The sequence below is a fragment of the Hemicordylus capensis genome, chromosome 2 (genome assembly GCF_027244095.1).
Source record: "Hemicordylus capensis ecotype Gifberg chromosome 2, rHemCap1.1.pri, whole genome shotgun sequence".
In the NCBI taxonomy this organism is placed as follows: domain Eukaryota; kingdom Metazoa; phylum Chordata; class Lepidosauria; order Squamata; family Cordylidae; genus Hemicordylus; species Hemicordylus capensis.
The window spans coordinates 166,637,236-166,663,348 of NC_069658.1; the positions used below are offsets into that span (position 1 = coordinate 166,637,236).

At 43.8% G+C, this 26,113-nt stretch overlaps 1 protein-coding gene across 1 annotated transcript; it reads left to right on the forward strand.

Annotated features, from left to right (window-relative positions):
- Positions 1-260: 260 nt before the first annotated feature.
- Positions 261-24,340, forward strand: GABARAPL1 (GABA type A receptor associated protein like 1). The gene is made up of 4 exons (XM_053297156.1): positions 261-580; positions 15,592-15,670; positions 16,737-16,855; positions 22,002-24,340. Exons 1-4 carry the CDS (start codon positions 491-493, stop codon positions 22,065-22,067), a joined length of 354 nt encoding a protein of 117 aa, XP_053153131.1. The 5' UTR covers positions 261-490; the 3' UTR covers positions 22,068-24,340.
- The last annotated feature ends 1,773 nt before the right edge of the window (positions 24,341-26,113 follow it).

Here is a 26,113-nt window from a genome sequence, read left to right on the forward strand (position 1 = left end):
TGTTGCTGTTTCACGCCCTAGACCCTTTTTATTCGCAAAGAAGTGACTTAATTCCACAGTTGCTTTAATGATGCCATTGGGACTACTGCACTGATCACTGGGGGTGGGAATTTGGAAAAGCTCAAGATAGAGATGTTACTTTTAAAACAATTCTCAACAGCTATGCTAACAATAAAACTACAAGGCACAGGTTTGTGAGATTGCAATTACAGGGCACATCGCTTCTTTAAGAAGCCTGCCCTCCATTTTAGAGGAGATGGTGCAATCCAGAAGGCGGGCGGTGGGTGTAGAGTCGGCTGCAGTGACGTCACAATGCTCGGCTTGGAACGCGAGTGTTTGTTGTGTGTTCTTTGATCAGCTGTGCTAGAAGCCAGAGTCAATCAGTCTCGGCAGCCGTAGTTGAGGGAAGCACAGTTTTGCTTTTGGGGCCCTTAGGCATTTAACCGTCTATTAGGGAGAAGGAAAACAACCTGGTATATCTCTACAAGCCATGAAGTTCCAGTATAAGGAAGACCATCCTTTTGAGTACAGGAAAAAAGAAGGGGAGAAAATCCGAAAGAAATACCCAGACCGGGTGCCTGTGAGTTTAAAAGACATAATAATTGTGCTCTAGCAGCCATAATATATTGATCACCTGCTAAGACAGACTTATTTTGAGGCGAAACTTGTTATGTATTCGGAGCTATTCACTGAGAATGTCTGCGGTTTGAATTTTTGAGGAGGAGGAGGAGGAAATGACCTCCTCCTGATCTCCTCTGCCTGCTTGTTGTATTTTAGCTTTGGGTGTGCTGTGCATGCTGCTTGTCTTTCGCATTCCTCATTAAATTGTACCGCTGTTTATGTCGGTCCTTCGCTTTTACGATTGTGTCATTGTAAAGCGTGAGGCCTGGAGGAGGGGAAGGAACTTCGATCTCTCCCACCCTTCTCCCCGCCAAACAAAAATGGAGGCCGGAGGACAATGACTGTGTTAATGGTGTAACCTTCGGACGGAGCATGCTGTGAAAGGCCCCTCATGATTTGTCTGGAGGGACCAGTTTACTGAGATGCATCCGTCCCCGCACCCTTTGATCTTGGCCTGCTTTTGTAACCTTGCCTTCCACTAGTCCAGGGTTTCTTAACCTTGAGTCCCTACATGTTGTTGGACTACAACTCTTGAGGGTGATGGGAGTTGTAGTCCAACATGTGAAGACCCAGTGTTAAGAAACTCTGCTTCTAGTCATTGTAAGAATGGACGGTCGCCTGGTTTGGCCTGCTCTTTTAATCTTGGGGGAGGAGGGATCATCACATAAAAGCAAAGTCATGGTCTCACGCTTGCTTCCATCTTTTCCTCTTCATCTTTGGATCCTTACAGGAGGGAGGTTAGTGAGGGTTAGTAACTCTGGGTTACTCTTCTCCCAATCTGGTTTGCTATTAAGAGTATTCTTAATATTGTACAATGCATCTGCTTTCATTGTACGAATACTGCCTCCCCCCCCCCAAAAAAAGTCTTATAGCCGAATCATGTGTGTGATTACTTGGTAGGAAATCCCACTAAGTTTCATCGGGCTTAGTGTAGACAAACCATTGCAGCCTTCTTTCTTGAAGGAACATTCTCCACTCATTTAGTTTATTTTTTTAGAACACTTACCATGATTGCTTTTCAATGTATAATGTAAGCCAGAATTAAGGGATTAAACCAAAATTTTTAATAGGAACTCTTTGGGCCATTAGTCCTTATTTGTCTGTGAAATATTCCTTCCTTCAGATAAAAATTATCTTACTGTGTTGTCCCAATTTTAAAAATGAGAAACTGAGGCAAATAGTGTGTGTGTTTAGAGGAAATGTTAGAATCTTGATACTTGCTGGAAATTCTTGTGTGTTTGGAGGCCTAGTGGAAAATAGCAGAAATACTTGACTCATAAGTCTTGTTGATATTTACAAACTGGAACATAGTAATGGTCATTACCTGGAAATACGGATGACACTGGATATTTACTGAAGGCACTCACTTGGCATTCACTTGACAGACTTCCACTGACATTTCCTTTTGAGCCTCCTGAAATCTTAAGAATACTTTTGTTAAAACTTCCCAATTTCTTACAGTCCTTAACTTGGCTAGGTTTGGATTGGTGGTGGGGAAATTCTACATTTAAGCCCAATGGAAGATAGAAAGCAAGCAGTATGGATAATGTGGCGTGTCAGGCCCACGATGCAGGAATTTTTGAAATGAACGATATTGGTAAAGCTAGGTAGACTTAAGCCAGGACTAGAAGAATGGGCAGATGCTGCAGGATACAGTTCTGAGGCAATGATGGAACAGAAGGCCTTGAATGACATAGGGTTAGGGAGCAGACCAAAGTTGGAATAGAGGGTGTGGGGCGGGGGTGAGTGAGTAACTACTCAGACACAGACAGGGGGGTTGAGAACTGAATGGCAAGTGACCCTCAGGTTGAATTTGTCCTAATCTAGAGCTGCAATCCAAGGAAGAAGGAAAGGTGGAGGCAGATCAAAATCAAGGGTGTTATGTCTGTTGGACAGCTGTGCAGGGAGACAGTTGCCCTGCATGAGTAAGGAGTCCAGTTTGAGACTGCCTGTTAAGAAGGGAAGTGGGGCACCTCTGAAAACTTGCTTATAGATAGAAAAGTAGTATTGTTTATAAAGCATATTTTGTATTACTAAACATGGGTCTCTGGTTCAGTGTTGGTCATCTTTAGGTCACAGGGTTCTTAACCTAGGATCCATGGAGTAAGTCCAGGTAGTCTGTAGAACATTAAACATGTAATTAAAGGCAACTCTGCCAAAACATCATTTATAATCAAATACAGTATGTCCTTTATTTTGTTTGAATTTTAATTATACCTGTGCTGGACACGAGACACGCTTTCCCAGCTTCCACAATATTCTTGAAAGTAACTATCCTGCATCCCCACCCCCACCCCCCTGCCTCTGTTGTTGTTATTATTACATTTATATCCTGCTCTTTCTCCAAGGAGCCCAGAGCGGTGTACTACATACTTGAGTTTCTCTTTCACAACAACCCTGTGAAGTAGGTTAGGCTGAAAGAGAAGTGACTGGCCCAGAATCACCCAGCTAGTTGCATTGCTGAACATAGGAAACTGCCATATACTGAGTCAGACCATTGGTCTATCTAGCTCTGTATTGTCTTCACAGACTGGCAGCAGCTTCTCTAAAGTTCTTCTCTCTCTCAGCCTTGTATATAATTGTGCTTTGGCAACGTACTGTATGCTTTGGTAGTTTAAATAAATATTGTCCTATCTTTGAAAAGCCAGAGAGGGAACTTGAAACCTTATGCTCTTCCCAGAGCGGCTTCATCCCCTGAGGGGAATATCTCACAGTGCTCACACTTCTAGGAGTCCTTTCATATGCAACCAGGGCAGACCCTGCTTAGCTAAGGGGACGTGTCATGCTTGCTACCACAAGACCAGCTCTCCTCTCCGATAGCTTTTATTTACTTATTATTTATTTGTTTGATTTCTATACCGCCCTTCCAAAAATGGCTCAGGGCAGTTTACACAGAGAAATAATAGAAAAATAAGATGGATCCCTGTCCCCAAAGGGCTCACATTCTAAAAAGAAACATAAGATAGACACCGGCAACAGTCACTGGAGGTGCTGTGCTGGGGGTGGATAGGGCCGGTTACTCTCCCCCTGCTAAATAAAAGAGAATCACCACGTTAAAAGGTGCCTCTTTGCCAAATTAGCAGGGGTTAACTTGCAGGGGTTAACCTTTTGCTGGAATCTGATAAATTTGTATTATATAAATGAGGTGGAGGGTCTGTGGGTAATACTTGAGGGTCTGGTGGGTCCATAGGTGCAAAAAGTACCCCTGCTCTAGGTGCCAAGAATGAGAATCCTTGGAGATCTGCAGCCAGTTAGAAAAGAAGGTGCTGTGGTAGTTGGACTGGTTCAGTGTAAGGCAGCTTCATGTGCAGAACAGTGTGTGGGCTGCCTGGACTAAAACAACTGGTGAGATTTGAACAGTGCATCCTTGAATTTCCTCTCTCTGACAATGGAATCCCTGCTGGTTTCAGTTCCACCTGCTTTACACTGCAGTGCACCTAGTGCAACCTTTCTGCTTTCTAGCAGAGAGGAAGTCTGGCTGGCAGAGATCCATCCTTACAGCAGATGTTTCTGAGTAATAACTGTATCTGGAGAGAACTTCTGTATAAGAAATCCTCCGGGTTTTTTCTTTCTTTCTTTTCCTGATGTTGCATTTTGCCTTCTACAACTATTTTTAAAACTGCAAACACAACCTTTGGATTCCAAATTAGGGAAGACATCGTAAGAGAATGCAGAAAGAGGTAGCAATGGGGTAGATTAGGGGTGCACAGCTAAAATTGCTCTGAGGGCCCTTTTTACTAACCTGAAGGCTGCATCACTGTGCTAAACAGGAAAGCATTTTTATTAATATTTTAACTCATTGTTCCCTTTTGAAATTCCTTCTTTGTTAACCCACCATGCACTCCATAGCGATAATACAGCTATATATAACATTATATTTATTATTTTAATAAATAATAGTGTGTGTGCTCTGTCAGTGTTGGCTCCAGGATGTTGGAGGCCCTCCTTCAAAGCACCCTCAGTTGGCCCCCTTAAATTGAACAAGGCAGGCTTTGCAATTTCTCTTTTGATTTTTTTGGGGTGCTCTATGCAAAATGAAAATGGTGGGGGTAGTGAACGATCTAGGACACTGGTAAATCCTTGACCTTGCCACTTCCTGGAACCAGTCCGGCTCTCTTCTCTGCTGCTGACTCGTTTCCATTACATAATGCTCTCTTTCTTCTAGTTTGTGTGTTTTCTTTTGCTGTCCAACCATAATGCTGCAGCCCCAGTTCTCTGATACTTCTTTTTCCCTAGTCTACCCCCCCCCGTCTCTCAGGTATCCCTTTTCTTTCTTTCTCTTTTTGTTTCTGCCACTCCTCCCACTTTATCACTATCTCTGCTCTTCCCCATTCAGTTTTGTCAACAGCGATATGCAAGGCTTTCACTCTTCCAGCAGTTGGGAACATAGGAACCTGCCTTCTACTGAGTCAGACCATTGGTCCATCTAGCTCAGTATTGTCTACACAGACTGGCAACAGCTTCTCCAAGGTTGCAGGAAGGAGTCTCTCCCAGCCCTATCTGGAGATGCGAGGGGGCGGGGGAACTTGGAACCTTCTGCATGCAAGTAAGCAGATGCTCTTTCCAGAGCGGCCCCATCCCCTAAGGGGAGTATCTTACAGTGCTCACACATGTGTCTCCCATTCAAATGCAAACCAGGTAAAGATGTACATTAAATGTGATGACGCTGCCCAGCTGCCTGGCCTCCATGGACATGGCCTCCACGCATGTGTGGCAGCCATTTGTGTGGTCAACAACTATGGCCACCTCTGGCCCCCAGCTGGGAGAGAATACTGCCAGTGCAAGATGATAGCTGGGGTCAGGGCCACGATTAAGGAAGTGATGGAGAGCGGTGAAGGAGCAGGTATGGACCTGTTCTTCTCCATATTAAAGGGATGTGCTGTGATTCGGCATCCGAATCGTGTTTCATGCACATACCTAAAACCAGGGCAGACCCTGCTTAGCAAAGGAGACAATTCTTGCTTCCTACTACAAGACCACCTCTCCTCCCTTTGGCATACCAGTAAAGGAGTCTCAGATGTGGATGGGCCTGTGAAGGGCTTGCTATTTCAGGGTATTTCTGTTGCCACCATTCAGATCTTTTTTGGCAGGATTGGGCACCAAAAATCACCTCCTTCCTCCTATTTGTGTGATAGCATGCGGTATCTCTTCCAGTGACATGGAAGTGGAAATCAAAGTTCTTATCCCATGATAATGTTAAAATAACAAATTTTATTGTTTTAGCACAAGTTCTTAAAAGTTTGATGGTTATCAGGTTTCAGTGTAAAGAAGTGTATTGGTTTCAAGGTGGTGTCAAAATTCTTAATCTACATCTTAGAGTAGTGTTGCTGATTTTAGCCTACTTTCCAGTAGGCTTATGAGAACCTGGCTTTCCATCCGTGTGTCCGTCCCCCTACATCAGCTTTGCAATGACTGGACCATTATGAACCAAATTGGGCATAGCTGTATGGACACAAAGGGACACCTCAACAGCATAGTCTTTGATGATGTCATCCACCTCAATTCAAGATGGCGGACACATGAACGTTTGAGGCACAAATAGGCTAACTTCTTCTTATTATTATTATTTACATTTATATCCCGCTCTTCCTCCAAGGAGCCCAGAGCAGTGTACTACATACTTGAGTTCTCCTCACAACAACCCTGTGAAGTAGGCTAGGCTGAGAGAGAAGTGACTGACTCAGAGTCACCCAGCTAGTGTCTCGGCTGAATGGGGATTTGAACTCGGGTCTCCCCAGTCCTAGTCCAGCACTCTAACCACTACACCATGCTGGCTCTTTGACTACAAAGAGCTACAACTTGTAAACTGCCTAACTGATTTGAACCAAATTTGCTACAGTTGTAGGGCTATTGAAAGGAAAGTAGGCAGATTTGTTCTTGTTCATATTAAAAACAGTTGTAGTTCTTATTTTATTTCTCCACCTTGGGGTTGGTGTGCTTCACCTGGATGTCTTGTTTCTGACTTGCCTCCTTTCTGATAATTCTTGGATCTTTGCACAGGCAATGGCTTTCTTGTGGAGAACAACTTTACCCTCTGCCTCTACTCAAGCCCTGGTTCTGTCTTCCTAGGAGAAGTCTTCTCTGATCACTATAGCATCTCCCCCTGCAAGCCTCCAGCTCACCTTCTCTCCTCTCTTAACTGTCTGGGCAGTTGTCCTCCCACTGAACTTCTGTCTTTTCCTCTCTCTCACTGGCCACATTCATATGTAACGTGGAACATTCCATACTCCCTCCCCTCTGCCAGTCCTCTCTGAATTCAAATGTTCAGGAGAGCTGCTTCTCTGCACTTAGTGAGACTGCAGAGCTGGCTGTGTGGACTTCCTTCTTGACTCAGATTGGAGTCCCAAAACTGAAACCTCTGTTTCTTCGCTGTGCCCAACTGTGGTTCTCTGCATTCGGCTGTAACATCCGCTGAACCGCAGGCCTATTTATCTGCGGTTCTGCTTTGAGTGCGGATGCAGCCACTGTCTTCTCTCTCTTGCATTCCAAGCAGGGCTTTTTTCTGCACGGGTCTCACAACTGTTGCTGTAAACCAATCCCCTGCACATACCTGCACATTTCTATAAGCATAAATTTTAAGCACACATTTACAACTGCAAATACACCTTTAGAAATACAAAATGTCACAGGACCATGCAGTGTGAATATCTGATTTCAGTGGGCTGGAAAATTGGCATCAGCTCCACCATGCGTCTCTGAATCTAAAGCAGGCCTGCTCAACTTTGGGGCCCCCAGCTGTTTTTGGACTACAGCTTCCATAATCCCCAGCCACAGGGGCCAATAGCCAGGGATTATGGGAGTTGTAAGCCAAAAACTGCAGGAGGGCCAAAGCTGAGCAGCCCTGATCTAGAGCAAGGAGGAGCAATACAGAGGCAACGTTGCAGGCATTCTTCCATACAAGGTTTGATGGGCTTCACCATGTTTCCTATAAAGATATGGGGAAAGACTGCAAACAATTTGGGGAGGGGGATTGGTTTGTGGCTCTTATCTGCAAGATATGGCATCTCTTGTTATGCCTGCACAAGATAATGGAGCTTCATGACCTGAGAAGGCTCAACACTGATAGAAGAACTGGTACTGGAAGACTGAAAAAACTCAGACTAACCTTGGTTTTACTATATTTGTTGTCTGCCATTTCAGCATAGCCATGAGACAGCGACAGCCTAATTTATTGGGAAATTTTTCTACTATGTAAGTTAAAGATGTTAACGTTTAAAGTTTAAAAAGTTAAAAATCAACCCCAGAATGGGCAGAAGGATAGTGAGAATGGTAGACAAAAAGCCAAGGACAACTTCCAAAGAGATACAAGCTGAACTCCAAGGTCAAAGTCCATCAGTGTCTGATCGCACCATCCATCACTTTTTGAGTGACAGTGGGCTCAATGGAAGAAGACCCAGGAGGACTCCACTGTTGAAAGAAAAGCATAAAAAAGCCAGACTGGAATGTTCTAAAATGCATATTGACAAGCCACAATGTTTCTGGGAGAAAGTGACAGATGAGACAAAACTGGAGCTTGTTGGCAAGTCGCATCAGGTCTATGTCCACAGACGAAAAAACGAAGCTTTCAAAGAAAAGAACACCATACCTACAGTGAGGGAAATAAGTATTTGATCCCCTGCTGATTTTGTCCGTTTGCCCTCTGACACAGAAATTACCAGGCTATAATTGGAATGGTAGGTTTATTGTAGCTGTGAGAGACAGAATAACAACAAACAAACCCTCAAAAGCCCAGTGCCCAAAAGTCAGCGATGAATTTGCATTGTAGTGAGGGAAATAAGTATTCGATCCCCTATCAACCAGCAAGATTTCAGGCTCCCAGGTGTCTTTTCACTTTATGCAGGTAACGAGCTGAGATGAGGAACACCCTCTGTAAGGGAGTGCTCCTAATCCCAGCTTGTTACAGTACCTGTATAAAAGACACCTGTCCATAGAAGCAAGCAATCACTCAGCTTCCAAACTCACCACCATGCCCAAGACCAAAGAGCTGTCGAAGGATGTCAGGGACAAGGTTGTAGACCTGCACAAGGCTGGACTGGGCTACAAGACTATCACCAAGCAGCTTGGTGAGAAGGTGACTACAGTTGGCACGATAACTCGCAAATGGAAAAAACACAAAATAACTGTCAATCTCCCTTGGTCTGGGGCTCCATGCAAAATCTCACCTCGTGGAGTTGCAATGATCATGAGAACGGTGACAAAGCAGCCCAGAACTACACGGGGGGAACTTGTCAATGATCTCAGGGCAGCTGGGACCATAGTCACCAAGAAAACAATTGGTAACACACTACGCCGTGAAGGACTGAAATCTTGCAGTGCCCGCAAGGTCCCCCTGCTCAAGGCAGCACATGTACAGGCCCGTCTGCAGTTTGCCAATGCACATCTGAATGATCCAGAGGAGAACTGGGCGAAAGTGTTGTGGTCAGATGAGACCAAAATTGAGCTCTTTGGCATCAACTCAACTCGCCGTGTGTGAAGGAGGAGGAATGCTGCCTATGAGCCCAAGAACACCATCCCCACCGTCAAACATGGAGGTGGACACATTATGCTTTGGGCGTGTTTTTCTGCTAAGGGGACAGGACACCTTCACCGCATCGAAGGGACGATGGATGGGACCATGTACAGTCAGATCTTGGGTGAGCACCTCTTTCCCTCATCCAGGGCATTGAGAATGGGTCGTGGATGGGTATTCCAGCATGACAGTGACCCAAAACACACAGCCAAGGCAACAAAGGAGTGGCTCAAGAAGAAGCACATGAAGGTCCTGGAGTTGCCCAGCCAGTCTCCAGACCTTAATCCCATAGAAAATCTGTGGAGGGAGCTGAAGGTTCGGGTTGCCAAACATCAGCCTCGAAACCTTTCTGACTTGGAGAGGATCTGCAAAGAGGAGTGGGACAACATCCCTCCTGGGTTGTGTGCAAACCTGGTGGGCAACTACAAGAAACGTCTGACCTCTGTGATTGCCAACAAGGGTTTTGCCACCAAGTACTAAGACATCTTTTGTGAAGGGATCGAATACTTTTCCCCCTCACTACAATGCAAATCCATCGCTGACTTTTGGGCACTGGGCTTTTGAGGGTTTGTTTGTTGTTGTTCTGTCTCTCACAGCTACAGTAAACCTACCATTCCAATTATAGCCTGGTCATTTCTGTGTCAGAGGGCAAATGGACAAAATCAGCAGGGGATCAAATACTTATTTCCCTCACTGTACTGTGAAACATGGAGGAGGCTCGGTTATGTTTTGTGGCTGCTTTGCTGTGTCTGGCACGGGGTGTCTTGAGCCTGTGCAGGAATCAATGAAATCTCAAGACTATCGAGACATTCTGGAGCGAAACATGCTGCCCAGTGTCAGAAAGCTCTGCCTCAGTCACAGGTCATGGATCCAACAGGATAATGACCCAAAACACACAGCTAAAAGCACCTAAGAATGTCTAAAAACAAATTGAACTATTCTGAAGTGGACTTCTATGAACCCTGATTTGAATCCTATAGAATATCTATGGAAAGAACTGAAGGCACCCTTCAAACCTGACACAGCTAGAGCAGTTTGCTCAGGAAGAGTGGGCCAAACTACCTGTTGACAAGTGCAGAAGCCTCACTGAAGGCTACAGGAAGCGCTTGTTTGCAGTGATTGCCTCTAAAGGTTGTGCAACAAAATATTAGGTTAAGGGTCCCATCATTTTGTCCATGCCATTTTCATTTATGGTGTTATTTGAAATATTCTGTTGCATCAAAACTCTAAAGCAAGGTCTGATTTTTGTTAAATGTGGAATAAATGGTGGGTGCCAATAATTTTTGTCAGTTTCAAGTTATTTCAGAGACAATTGCGGGTTCTTTTTTTCATGGAAGGGTACCAACACATTTGTCCATGTGTGTAGATAAATGAAGTTGTCCGTCTCTGACATCTCTGGTTAAGAGGATGTTGGATAGGAGGACTGAAAAAATACTTCTAGACTGAGAAAAGACTTCAAATAACTGATTTGGCACTGTATAAAGCAGCTTAATCTACTTCTTTGTACTGTTCATGTGAACAGAAAGTACTTGCTAGTTCTTGGCTATTGTTAGTTCAAAAATATTAGTTATATGCATGGCACTTACAATAAAATACAATGAATATTTATATACCGCTTTTCAACAAAAGTTTCCAAAGCGGTTTACACAAATATATATAAAAAAATGAAATGGCTCCCTGTCCCCCAAAGGGCTCACAATCCCAAAAGAAAAGAAAAGAAAAAATGAAACATAAGATTGACACCAACAGCAGCCACTGGAGGGATGCTGTGCTGGGGATGGAGAGGGCCAGTTGCTCTCCCCCTGCTCAATAAAGAGAATCACCACTTTTAAAAGATGCCTCTTCGCTCAGTGAGCAGGGGGTTCATCTAACTTAATCACTAAGCAGAAAGAAAGAATAACAGGCCCCTGCCCAAGAAGCTGATTTTGATAGTGGTGGAGGTTAACTGGGGTAAAGTGAGCAACTGCCTTTTCCCCATTTGTAGGGTTCATTTCTGTTGGAGATGAAGAGTAAAGGGTAAGGCCTCACAGAAATGACAGATTTTGAGAAGGGGTTTGAAGGAGGTGGTATTTATGTAGGTGTTCTGGAAACAAATTTTGTGCATAAAGGAGAAGGGCCAGGGAGGGAGGCAGCAGGGCATCTCTGGGTGACTGAATGTTTTGGAGCCTGAAAACTTGAATAAGGACAGGAAATTTGTTCTGAATGTCTGAAGTGAACAACTTGATAGCACTGTCTGTTTAAATGGTAATGGTGCAGTATTCTTTCACGTGGCAATTTCGCCTTCTAGCTTTCATCTCTGACCAGAAGGAGGTGATTTTCTGTGACAGTGTTCTCTGTCTCTTATTGTATGCCTCTTCCTAACCACAAGCAGACTCAGACGATATTCTCTCTCTCTTATTGTACGTATCTTCCTTTCCGCAAGCAGGTTCAATACTTAATCTCAAATTGCTCACAGTTGCTTTCAGCTGTGTCAGTGTTTGAGTTGTATTAGAACGTAGGTCTGTCAAGAATTTTGTGAATACAATCACACTTGAGGAGTTCTGCTCCCATCTGCTTGGCATCCAACTACCTTGTTTGTCCAAAGAAGTGCAGTGCAAAAGGTCCAACAGAGGGTTGTAAGGATCACTGCTTGCAGAAGCTTCAAGACACAGATAGAGTACCTTTCCAAAGATTTTTGGTAAATCTCCGTTACTCAAGTCAAGAACACTAAGTAGCATAACCAAATATAGGTTTGTGCACACACCAAAATATCAGATCCAGTTTGATTCAATAGATTATAGTATTGCTCCTTTGATTCAAATGGCAGCCTGGACTGAATGGGTCCAATGCATCTTGTCAAGACGATGCATCATCCCGTTGGAAATAATGGCAGACCTCCAAAAATGCCTCAGTCTGCCTCCCCCACACGACACAGACCCTTGTTGGGTTGATGGTAGACTTATTAGGCCTTGATACCCCCCCAACTGCATGTAGTGGTGCCAGGATTTCTGAAGAGCAAGCAACACCCCCCGCTCACATTTCTGTTTTCCTTAGATGCTTGGATCCTTGCTTTATTTGGATGCTTTGAGGCATTGGTAGTCCCTTCTGAGAGTACTTTGTCCCACAAAGTGTAGGCTCATATGTGCTAGGTTTTCTGAAAAGGAGGTGCACCCCACCTTTAGGTATTGACAAATTGCAGGTACCAGGTACCTGTGGTGCCTAGTCCAAGATATTCAGAGGCAGAGTTATTTAATAAAATATTTATTTGTTCTAAGTATGTTACTTACAAAGGGAATAAAGAGCAGTCCCTTTACTCTCCCTGTCCACAATGTCCATCACAAAATCTGGTAATTTGATCAAGTGTCCATTGTCTAGTTTTCCCCCAAAGCAAACGTAAGCACTCAATCTCACCTTTCGCATTTCTAATTTGCCTGGATGCTTTGTTGCTGTGAGGACTTTGCTAGTGACTCCTAGGAGGAGCAAAAAGGCAAGGTGTAGCCTGAGAGAGTCTAATATATTATTTTTTCATCTACATCCCTCCCCTAAAGCACTGTGATTGGAAGAGGGCAGAGACAGAGATGAACTAATTGCGGCATGCTTTCAGCAGCTGCAAGTCTAAAAGGACTTTCAAACAATGGCCAGCAGTGTTCCCTCTAACAGGGATTCCCAGATGTTATTGACTATGTCCCATAATCCCCAAGGAAAAGCCATTGCACCTGGGGATTCTGGGAGCTGTAGTCAACAACATCTGGGAATCCATAGAGGGAACACTGATGGCCAGCTACAGATGTCAATTGGATAACTCTTCTCCTTCTGCCCTTGGTGTTTTTCAAATATGGAACACCACCAGATTTTTTAAAAAATACAAGCTTTGGGGCAAATTGGGGGTGGACTCAAAACCACAGTGGGTGTGGGGGCCTGTGTCAGCAACAATATATCTGGAAACCCCAGCTGGAGAGAGAATGCCTGCAGAAGGTGTTGCATGATACCACAGTGTGCTCTTCCAAATTTCACCCTCCCGCTGCTGCTTTTCTGCTTTTCGGATGCGGGTCTGCTGTCAGATATGTAGTTTGATCCAGATTCTCCTTATTGGAAGGAAATAAACTCTTTGCAGAGCGCAGCACGAAGGCTCTACCTTCCAGTACCTAGTGAAATGTACAATCATAAGTCTAGTGTTCCTGGAAAATAGTGGTGGTCTATCCAGCCCACACATTGGCAAATGCTTTAAAGGAAGTATATGGAAAATATGACAGCTAATTAACCTTTCCTAAAACAATCACATGTCCCCCAGAATGGCACAGTGGGGAAATGACTTGATTAGCAAGCCAGAGGTTGCCGGTTCGAATCCCCACTAGTATGTTTCCCAGGAACACCTCTATCGGGCAGCAGTGATATAGGTAGATGCTGAAAGGCATCATCTCACACTGTGCGGGAGATGGTAATGGTCAACCCCTCCTGTATTCTACCAAAGACAACCACAGGGCTCTGGGGTCACCAGGAGTCGACAAAGACCTGATGGCACACTTTACCTTTAAAACAATCATAAGAAGCAAACACTCCCTTTACCTGATCCTTGCTTATTGGAACTTACATAATATATACTATCTTGTATAGTAAACACCAATGCAGTCCTATATAGAAAATCACCATTTTTTTCCTGAAGCATTCTTAGAATGGAGTTAAAATTCTCCATAGATTTTTGAATACCTGTACTTGTGCTTAGAGAGAATGAACTTCGGAACATTTTGAAGCCATGGGAGGGGAACAGTGGCCAGCAGTGTTATGCTGGCATTTCTGATTGGCCCGCACTGCATCTAAGGAAGCGCTGGTGGTTTTCTCCGAGCGTGCAATTATGCACATACTTAAAATTGTGTATCAGCACTCTGGGAGTACAGTTTTCATTGTTTCTAATGGAAGTTGCATTCTTGAAATGTGAGTGCACAATTTTAAGTATTTGCACACTTTCGCAAGACTACAAGTATTTACTTAGGTACTTGCGTCAACATGAGCCAATTGGAAATGCTGATCTAAGACTGTTCAATGTGGTGTTCACTGTGTGGGTGTGAGAAAGTGTGAGGGGGGAAAAGAAATAATAATACTTATTCTAGGGATGTGCATGGAACCACGGAGGCGCGGTCTGGCACTGGGGAGTATGGAGCTTTAAGGGCCGGGGGGTAGTACTTACCCCTCCTGCCGCTTTCCCCCGCCTGGCGCTCGACTTTTAAGCAAAGTTTTTGGGGCGGCAGCGTTCCTCCCTGCCACTCCTGCCCCCGTCGTTGCCCGGCAAAAAGGGAAGTTGAGTGCATGCATGCGCCCGTTGCGCCACGCGCACGCCGCACACGTCACATGTTGCATGCGGCGCACGTGCATGGTGGCAACAGGCATGCGCCACAAGAGGCGCATGCGTGCACACAACTTCCCTTTTTGCCAGGCAACGACGGGGGCAGAGGCGGCCAGGAGGAACGCTGCCGCCTCAAAAACTTGCCGGAGGGGGAAAAGCGGCAGCAGGGGTAAATACTACTCCCCCGCCCTTAAAGCTCCGTACCCCCCGACCGCCGGACCGGCCCCAATCCGAATCGGTTCAGAGGCCTCTACCATGGCCCGGGACCAGTCCAGTGCACATCCCTAACTTATTCTCTTACAGAATCTAAACTTAATTTACTTTTCTAAGAACATAACATACAATTGTTTAGTATATTTATGAAGTTCAAAATTAGAGTTGCTTTAGCTTTATTCAGACAATAATTATAAATAAATCCCGAGGTGGTGAGGCAAGCTACTGCATCCAAAGTTATCTAAATACATTTTAGCTTTCTCCTCCTGTGGGTGGGGAAAGTGTTCTAATTTTTTTTCATCTGTTTGCGGACTGAGTTTTGTTCTGGGTGGTAATATCAAGGCTGTGTTTGTGCACGTGTGTTTGGAGGGGGACCTTCCTAACTAAACCTGAGAGGGATCTAAAATTGACTGAGTGGTCATTAAAAAAAAAACATGTGAGCCTGTGCACTCCTTAAAGGGAACCCTGGGTGAGGAAAAGGAAAAAGAATTAAAATAACACTGCAACAGAAGAAAGCTTTATAATTGGGACTTAGAAATAGTCTTCTCTCCTTACTGTTGGCATTCTTCAGAAACAGAAAAACAACAACCATACAATACGTGTGTTGTACTGGAAGTGACAGTGGGATGAGAATGCATACTTCACGCAACAATCCCATTTCCAAATTGTTTCCAGGTTTTGTTTTGTTTTTTATTTTATTTTATTTCATTTCATTTCTATACTGCCCTTCCAAAAATGGCTCAGGGCAGTTTACACAGAGAAATAATAAATATATAAGATGGATCCCTGTCCCCAAAGGGCTCACAAGTTTTTCACATTTGTCATGCAGCCTTTTCTGCTTAGCTTCAACAGGAAAAACTTGCATAGGCGGACAGGATGTACAGCCTCCTTTTCAAGGAATATTTATTTGCTTTGTCTTTTTGTCCAGGTTATTGTAGAGAAGGCACCCAAAGCCAGAGTACCTGATCTGGACAAGAGGAAGTACCTTGTGCCATCTGACCTCACAGGTAAATAAGTCCTCTTCCATAATTTATCTATCACTATTCAAGGAAGCACTATTGAGAGAGAAAGAAACAGGGGAATCCTCTTTCTACCTCATTGTCTTTGGGAAGGGATTGGGTGCTTTTTATGTTTGCAACACAGTTTGAGAGAGTCTGATGAATGTTCATAGACATTTAATTCAGACATTCTCAACAGCTTGGATGAACAACCAAAGTGAATCCTCCATTCCTTTTTGGGAACCACCTTACCAGTACCAGCGTTCAAATTTTGAGGCCTCAACTAGAAGTTCGAGCCTTGTGGCACTATCATACTTCTTGAATCTTTGTTGTAGCAGGAAATTTTATTCCATTATGCTTTCAAAAACTGGATCACATGTTTTTTAACTGAGGGAAAGTTCAATTCTGAATTTAAACATTGTCTGTTGAGGTATTTGTAGGCACACCCACCCACCCTTTTTTTCTTTTTTTTTTGCATGCTATAGCTTTTTTAAAGATAGGTATGACTGTGTGTTTGAATCCTTTGTAGTGCAACTGTTCAGTGCGTTGGCCTATTATTCTGCCATCTCCACCCCTTCTTGCCAATGATTCAGCAGTGTATCTTTGAAAGAGTTATCTGGTTGAGATGGGTGGTAGAATGGGAGGTACAGGCACAGGCTGATTCATACATCTGCCAATATGCAACTGATTTTGGAAGTGTATGTCTCAGTGTCGGGGCTGCTACATGTGGGTGTTTTGATTTGCAGTCAGAGCTTGAGGGGAGACAGACCACTGAAAATTATGGCAGTTACTTATGCAGCCCTCATGCAGAGATGTCAGTTTCTACAAGCAGTGCTTTGGTGCAATTCTGGCAAAGCTTTGAGCTTACCAGCAGCTCTGCGGACTCCTAGGGGTGACCATGTAGAAGCTGCTGGATGGGGAAAGCCAGGCCTGTGAAAAAGCTTTTAACTTCATTCCAAAGTGTACTAAGAGAAGAGGTGGAAGGATATGGGAGGTTGGGAGCAGACCTGTTATTTTTCATTCATTTTGCTCCAGTTCTGTTGTTTTTGATTCTTTCTCGCACTGCCAATTTTAGTTGGCCAATTCTACTTCTTGATCCGGAAGCGAATCCATCTGAGACCAGAGGACGCCCTGTTCTTCTTTGTCAACAATACTATCCCTCCTACCAGTGCTACTATGGGCCAGCTGTATGAGGTGAATATAGGCTTTCATTCCATTTTTTAAATGTTGAAATTGCTGGAGCAGCTTTATGTATCTAATGCATGTCCTCGTTTATTAAACCAAAGCATTCTGGGTTGCTCTTTTACACATTTTGAGGTGTCACAGGATACCTTCAAGCATATTTTTCAAGACATCTTTGGGATGTTCTATGGGAACCTAGACATCAACAAAATTTATCAGGAAGTTGCAACCGTTTAATTGGTGCTCAGTTATACAATGATTGTTTTTTCCTTGACATTTCAGAATGTTCTACAGTAGTTTTATCATCCAGTTTTGAATATCTACTTTGATAGCTCTTGGAATTTAGGATTTTTGTGTTTAAAAACACAGGACAGGGAGCCAGGAATTCTTGCTGAAGGTCCCCTAGAAAACTTAGACACCAGATTTTCCAGACTAGCAGGTATATTGAATCTAAAGAGCCCCTGGTGGCGCAGTGGTAAAACTGCCGCCCTCTAACCAGAAGGCTACAAGTTCAATCCTGACCAGGGGCTCAAGGTTGACTCAGCCTTCCATCCTTCTGAGGTCGGTAAAATGAGTACCCAGAATGTTGGGGGCAATATGCTAAATCATTGTAAACCGCTTAGAGAGCTCCGGCTATAGAGCGGTATATAAATGTAAGTGCTATTGCTATTGCTATTGCTAAAGAGATGCCACTTGCCATAGGAAACAGAGGCAGTCGAGACTTTTGGTGGTCTTGTTGGTGGAAATTAGACTGGATTGACACACAATCTGAAACATGGGGTTAGCGGAGCACACGCTCTGCTAACCTTGTTTTTTGTGGGGCGGGATTCAAGCAGGCTTGCCACTGGAAGCGCATGGCTCCCGTTGCTTACCATGATCAGGAGATATCGGGCTAGTCTTCCGTGTTCTGCCTATCATGGGAATAGCCTCATAGCATTTGTATAGCACTCTAGAGTATTCAAATTTTTCATAGAGGTGTGCACGGAACCACGGAGCTGCGGTCTGGCACTGGGGTGGGGGTTCCTTTAAGGGCGGGGGGAGGGTTTACTTACCCCTCTCACCACTTTCCCCGCTCTGGCGCACGTATTTTCATCAGTAATTGAGGTGGCAGGATACCTCCCTGCAGCCCCTTCCCCCGCTTGGCTGCAAAAGGTGTGCGCGCAGCCACATACGCATGCACATGTCGCAGAGACGTGAAGCACGTGCTCGACGTGCGCATGCGCAAAAGGCTTCTTGAAGCCAAGCGGGGAAGGGGCGTCAGGGAGGTATCCTGCCACCCCAATTCCTGATGAAAATATGTGCACCCAAGGGGGGAAAGCGGCGGGAGGGGTAAGTAAACCCTCCCACCACCCTTAAAGGAACCCCCACCCCAATCCACCCATACCCTGAACCGCCCATGTCCAGACCGACCCGGAGGCCTGTAGAATGGCCTCCGGACCCGTCTGGGCACATCACTGATCTTTCACACATATTGTTAATTAGCTCTATGTCATAGCTCAGTGTCCCAACTCAATTGTGGCCAAATTGAAATTTGGATGGTGAGGCTAAGAGTGGCTTAAGACCACCTACTGAGTTTGTGACTGAGGCAAAATTTGAACTGGGGCCCTTCTGCCTTTTAGTTAGATCTCTTAGCTACTAACTACAGCTATGAAAATGTATATATTTGCTTTTCAACTGGCTCTTAGGATTTCAGTCTCAACTCCACAGCAGGAGAGGCACATTGTGTGAGCCAGAAGCCTTATCTTCCACTCTTTTTCAGAGGCTGAAAGTAGGCTGTAAGTGAATCTCTCTGTGGGTCATATGTGGGGGGAGTCCAGGAGTTGCAAACTAGTAAGGAGACAGAGACTCCATTTCTCAGCTTCTATTCCCAAGTGGTTACACACAGGCTCAGAGGTGTTTTGGAAACCTAGCTATTATCTTTCATACTTAAAGGAGGGCATTTTCTATTATTAGCCAAACAGGGAGGTATCATCCTTCTAGGCAAGATATTAAGGTCACTTTGCTGGAGGTGATTATACTAAACTGAATTGTCTTAAACTTGCCAAAAGGCTGGTGCAGCTAGTATCTTGTGTTGCTTAAAGCCTTGATCAAACTACATTTGATAATATTTGATGCTGTAGCACGGGGAAGCATACACTGGTACACAAATTCAATAAGCCAGTGAGGGAGGGAGGTTGCCACATTTCAGTTATACAGAACTCCAAGAAAGAAGCACAGAATTATGAAAGAGCAGAAGGCTATCAGTTCTGCCACTTGTTGCCAGCTTCTTGCTAACTCCCCTACCTAATACTCTGTGTACTGTGCCACAACCAGAGGACCAAGCAGAAAAGAAACATACACATCTCCTGAAGAGGGTATATTTTATGATTTAGGGCACTTCTCTGGTTTGCAAATCAGGTGGTGTCTCATGGGGAATACATTTTTGGTTATGTGAGCATCTAGAAAAAGAACAGGTCTCCTCATAGGTATTAGTTGGGCCACAGTTGAAATGTTCTATGATAAAATTTTTTACAGTTATCAAATCAGACAGATAACTTAGAGAGGCTGATGATCATGGCATCATTTCCTTTATCAGCTGGAATTTGATAAAGAGAGGTATACTAGCTGTGAAAATGGAGGTTTATCGTTTGAGGTGTCTTAATCATATCAGCAACTACTAGCCATCCTCCACTTCAGTGTTTTCCAACCTTTTCATCCCAAGGCATGCACAAATACAGTGGGGCACACTGCCCCCCAACACAGTCACACTTTTGTGTGTATGAAGCCACCACACAATGTGTATGGATTTATTTTGCTTGAGCACCAAAGGGAATTTAAACACTTGCCTTTGGCTACAGCTCACCCCATAATGCACAGGAAGGCCATGCACATCCTCCTTGATGCATTATGGGATGAGTTGGCACCACATGTGGCGGGTTTAAACCCCCCACTTTTGGAGCCGACTGAGTGAGTGAGTGAGTGAGTGATGCCACTAGTGTGACATGGCGCACTACTTGCTATATCCTTTCAAAAAGCCATTTGTGATAGCAACCCTCTTCTGTATACTTAAATGATGGTTGAAATATTGAGCAATGAGTAAGCAAAGGAGGATAATTTTATATATTGAATAGCATCCAGACTAGCAGGAATGCTGTTGTGCTAGTACATGGTCGTTGCATGAAGAAGTTCACCTCTGTTCCAGACTAGTTCTTGTGCTAGTGCAACTTTTTGCAGAAGCCCGTATGTGTGGAAATGAGGAGCAACATACATTTGGGTGGTGCGACTCTGTGGAGAGCTGCAGCCACAAGCAGTCCTTCCATGAGTGCCACTGTGATGCTATCTATTGAGTCCACTGATATCCACTGTGGGTTGCAGTATTTGGAACTTCTTCCACTCTAAATATAAGCTTATTTCTGGAACACACTTAATCCATATCATCCATCTCTTTGGGGCTAATTTGCAAAAATCCTCATCTTCAGTTGCATGTACCCTACTCTTGTGCATTGATGTATTTTAATATTAATATTAACTATTGTTTTAGCAGGAGTGTTCCCACCTCCTCCTTACTTCTGCTAGGAGTCAAATAATCAAAAGACTGATCTTAATGTTATGGTTTTTAATTCTGTTTCAGGCACAGCCTGCATGAAGCTTTTCAAACTGACTACTGCAAACTGAAGGCTAGATGTTTCTTGGGCATCATCCAGCCAAAGTTAAACATATTTTAGGTTTTACTGTTCAGCATCCAGACAAATGCTGTGCATGTGCAAACATGTTGCTCTAGCGCAAGGATGTTGCACTAGCCAGATATGCATTCAGGAGCTTGCATTCCAGACTAGGTTTGCAGCAGCACAAATGTAATATATTCATGCTTGCACAAGAAGATGAGACACCTCCTGTTGTGAAGCCTCTTCCTCATACATTTTGCAGGGAAATTTTGCATAAGAGTGCAGCTTCAAACATTCCTATGACTTTGCATAGCTATGCAACCATCTTGCACAAACACAGCTTTGTTCGTTGTGCAAGCACAGCATTAGTCTGGATGGCCACTGTTTTGGGGGGTGTTTTTTGTGGGTACATGCTTAAACCTCTCATTGAGATAATGAAGCTTTAAAATGCTTAACTTTTGTTCGTTCACTCCCCCTCCCTTTTTTAAAAAAAAGAAAGTTGAAAAATTACACTTTTTTTTGGTCATGACTCTTGCAGGCCATGTTGTGGGTTTAGCCACCCTTCTACTACAAACACTTATATACCGCTTTTCAACAAAAGTTCCCAGAGCGGTTTACATAGACAATCAGTTAATTTAATTTAATTAATATGAAGGCTCCCTGTCCCAAAGGACGCACAATCTGAAAAATAAACTTCAAATAGACACCAGCAACAGCCACTGTTGGAATGCTGTGTTGGGGTCAGTTTCTCTCCCCCTGCTAAACAGAAGAGAATCTCCACTTTTAAAAGGTGCTTCTTTGCTCAGTTAGCAGGGCACCTATATCTGTATCAATTTCTAACAAAGATACAGAACTGCATTACAATAGGAGAGAGTGCATTGCTCTCAAACTCTTGCCTATGAGCTTCCCAGAGGCGTCTGATGGGCCACTGTGTGAAACAGGATGCTGGACTAGCTAGGGGCCTTGGGCTTGATCCAGCAGGGCTTTTCTTATGTTCTTCAGGAACTGTTGAGATGCCTTCTGATAGGAAAGTGCTGCTGTATTTGTGTTTGAAAATACATGATGCAGTCTTACTGCTGCAGCTAAGCAGGCTGACTCTCTTAGCTGGCTATCTGGGAAATGACATGTAAGCTGTTCTGAGCTCCTTGGCAGCTATAAATATAACTGATAAAGTCCCAGGAATACAGAGGAATGGAAAACTAAGGAAATGAAGTAAATTTTCTTCCTCAAGTTCTCTTCCCTCCTATTTCCCTTCCCAGTTAAAGTGGGATTGGTTGAGAGTTTTCCTCAGCAATATGTTAACTTTTTCTTCACTTCTAGAAATAATTGAGCATCTGAGTCTCAAGAGTACTTTCACTTTCAAGTCTGCTTCTTGCATAATTCATATATTTTTATTTAGACTGTGAGCCTGGAGTTAAGAGACCATACTTGGAGAGTTGTATGGAACACATTTTATGACCTGTGCCTTTTTCTTTCCCCTCATGCCCCATTTTTCCTTTTTGTCCCCCCTCCAGGATAATCATGAGGAAGATTATTTTCTCTATGTGGCTTACAGTGACGAAAGTGTGTATGGCAAGTGAACGCCTGAGTGGCTGGCCTTGCAGATGTGATGAATTGAAAGGACTGTTGTGGGAGGGATTTTGTGTCAGAAGCAAGAAGAGGAAGGAAGAACTGGACAACGAACCACATACTTCATGCCGTCATTTCTTGCATCTTTATTATTAATATTTTATTTAAACAATGGGGGGAAGTGTGTAGTTTTTTGAAGCGCTTTGAAAGTGGTTGGTGCTTTGTGATGGAGAGGTACTTTTGCAAAGTCCCCTCACCTCTAACTGGCATTTCCTTGAGTCCTAAGTGAGCAGAAAGGGGGGGAGATGTGAATGGGCAAGAGGCGCCCTAGTGATATTATGGATGCCTATTCCAGCCTGGACTGCCAAAGGGAATTAATGGTGGTCTGAGCAAATAGAGGACATCCTGCCTCAACTGGCCCTTCACTTAGCACCTTATTTTTAATTTATTTCTAGGATAGTATACTCTCTCTTTCTCCCCACCATCTACATGGAGAAGGCATAACATCAGCTCCTGTTTTCTGAAGCCGTTTCTGCCCTTATTCTGCCCTTTCCCTGGGGCCAGCACACATGCCTCAGTGGCATGTGCACTGCATTCCCCCTTTCTCATGTAACATCTTTGGCCCAGTTCATATATTACACTAGCAGCCTGGTAGCTACTTGAAAACAGAACCACGTGGATGCTATTCACTGTGAGGAAAGTAGCTTCCGGTGGTTTAACCAATTTTGGCAGTGACAGCAAACACTCTCTTTCAGGATGTAACCCAAAGTTGGGCCTAGGCATCCAGTGCATAATATGCTGTCACCAACTGTACAAATGTGTTATAATGTTATGGGCCCTCAGTTGTCTGTAAATGAACTTGTGGGAACATCACACTACCCAAAACCCCTGCTATGTTCCTTTACTCACTTCTTGGCTACATAATTTCCTAGATTGTGATATTGAGACTGGAAGGACTAAGTGTGTCTCTGTTTTGCTTATGACTGTACTTGTGTGCTGAGCCAAAATACAGAGACCAACATCACGTTTTATTTAATGCATTATGGAATTTCACCCCCAGCCTTCCAATAAGCATACACCCTGCAGTCCCTTTAAGAAGAGCATTGTGCTGCTTTTGGGGGGCAGGCGCAGGAGAGAACTGTCTCTCATGTGCTTCTCCACCCACCACTTGACACACCCATTTAGTGTCTTGATTGAAGCCTGAGGAAAATCTTACCCAAGATAGGCCTTACGCTGCAATGCCAAAGCAATTTCTTTTCAGTGGGACAGATAGTGGTGTTCCTCTTCTCATTAAATTAGTTCTAAATCAAGGAGGTCATGATGAATTTAGGACACTTTATGTTAAGGCTGAATTTAATTATAGCAATGTTTCATAATCTTATAGCATTGGGGGGTATTTAGAAGAGAAGCTAAGGATGGGAATGTACAAAATCTGAGACCACGAGATTAGCTTCCACTTCTCTCTGATTTCCCCAGCTCATGGCTTTGAAGTAGCATTCCTATAATAATATCTTAATATAGCTGTGGATCCTGTGGAATAGGACTTCACTGAGTGATATCTAAGATGTCCAGGATATGAAGGGAGAATGTAGAATTGGAGAGATACTTTCAGAGCTAAGGGGGCCCTCAAGATGAGAGTTGCAAGAAGTGTGCTGTTGCTGGCATGTGCTGTGATAATAACCAGGCAGCAAAGGGCAAGAGAGGATGGCTAGGATGTCTTATTTTGTGTCATCATTTAAGTTTCATTGACCAGACCCAGTTTGGATGCGGCTTTTGTGGTGACTTGTTCTGCTTAGGATACTAAAGTTCTTCCTCTTCTCTTTGCTCAGTCTCCCTACCTTTCAGGCTGTTCAAGAGTTGCATTCCAAATTTTTTCAAGTCAGACATGTCCAGAACCTTCCATTTGAGTCGAGGCATGCTTGGGGCTCCAATGTGCATGAGGCTTGTGTTCCTCTGTGCTCACCTGTATATTCTTTCACTCACCTACACTCAGGAGAGAGGCAATGGATGCTGAAAGAGAGCTTGAGATACCCCCTACACTGCTGCTGATTTTTACACAATGTTAATGGGACTTCATCATACCTGTTTGATACATATGAGGGATTATGTTTAAGTGTTTTATTTTAACTGGATTGTGGCACTTTTCTTTTTTGCTTTAGTCCAGTTTTGTAAAAGGCAGTGTTTATTCTTTCTACGTCATTAATTCTAGCCAGCTTCAGGTTCTTGTAAGATAAAATTTCATGTTATATAAGCTCAATCAATAAACACACATTTGAAAATCTGAGCCACAGAGTGACATGGTATTTCTGATAATGCATTTATTATTTATTTGTTTACACACACAGTCAAACAGCCTCCTGAATGGCAGCCTGGGCTGGCTGTGGCATGGGCTGCTTTAATTTTCCAGAGCAATCCTAAAATAGGCCCAGTTTTGAGTCGCCACCAACAAAGCTGGTGGCAACCACAACTGGACGTCCTCTGATTATCTTAACAGGCAGCGGAGTTCATGAAGAAGAACACTTCTTCCAACACTTGTGAGAAACTTGAGTGAACAAGTAAGCTTTGAAAGATAAACACAGCCCTTACCTAAATTTGAGCAGTGGGAGTTGCATGAGCTACATATTTGCTGTTGACAGAGATCAGTGTAGTAGAATCAGGTTTGCCAACCCACCAGGAATTAGCATCAATCTCCAAGGGACCACTGGAAGCAATCCTGGAGATTGCAACGGCCTGATATGAAAAATATTGCGGGAAATCGGCGGCTCTAGCAGAATTGCATGGACTTAGAATGCTATTTATGTAATACTCTCTGTGAAGTAAGTAAGTAAAGTGTGCTGTCAAGTCAGTTTTGACTCCTGGTGCCCACAGAGCCCTGTGGTTTTCTTTGGTAGAATACAGGAGGGGTTTACCATTGCCTCCTCCCACACAGTATGAGATGATGCCTTTCAGCATCTTCCTATATTGCTGCTGCCCGATATAGGTGTTTCCCATAGTCTGGGAAACATACCACCGGGGATTCGAACCAGCAACCTTCTGCTTGATAGTCAAGCATTTCCCCACTGCACCACTTAAGGTGGTCACTGTGAAGTAGGCAATTCATAAAGCCTTTTCCTCAGTCTTAATATGCACTCTATTTGTTGTTTGTAGACTTAATTAATGCCCTTTCCTTGCCTTCATTGGTGGTTATGATGCATTAACAGTGAAAAACATTTCAGTGCTGAGGTAAATATATTTGTGCTGCATTTCATTCCTCTTAGGGGTGGTCTAGTGACTAAAAAGTGTGAGCTGTGAAGTCCCCATTTCAAATGTTACCTCAGTGGTGGATGGCCTTAAGGTCACCTCACTGGATGACTTTAAACAAACCATTATTTCTTAACCTTGGCCCTACCCACCTCCAGCTTGCAATACAGTATGAGGATAATACAGGCCTAAATGAAGTACTACAGATGAGCTGCTATTATAGATGTTTCTTGTAACACAAACATCTGGAATAATTAGATAACAATTGATCTGTCAAGGCTTGCTCCATTTAACCTTCAGATTTCCTTAAGTGTCTGTCTTCACAGGCAGAGTGCCATCTGAAGCATGAATCTGGAATGTGTATAGTGCCAAAAAAGGATAAGTGCTGTTACTTCACATAAAGTAAATCTGGCATCTGAGAGTGTGCTGCTCTCAACAAGGCTTCCTATTCCACGGGGCTTTATATCCAAGAGAACAACAAAGAAAAGTACCTGGGAGGCCAGGAGGAAAAAAAATAGCTACTTTGAAATATTGAAAGTGGGTGTAGGGTTGCTTCAGAAAAAGATCACTGCTGTGAGGCAATAGATTTCCACCACAGCAGAGAGATTTCTCTTCAAGTCCTTTTCTGTTCCCCTGGTCTCCATTTCCATGGTAACCAGAGAGCAAGCATTTTATGTTTGACTGTATTTTTCCTTAGGCAGATGCAGATATTTCTACAGAATATTCAAAATGATGTGTGGGGGTGGGGCAGGCAGAGAGGGTTTGTATAAGATGCTGCCTTGGGTGTTGCCTACTATGGGAATGGGGTTGCTGTCTT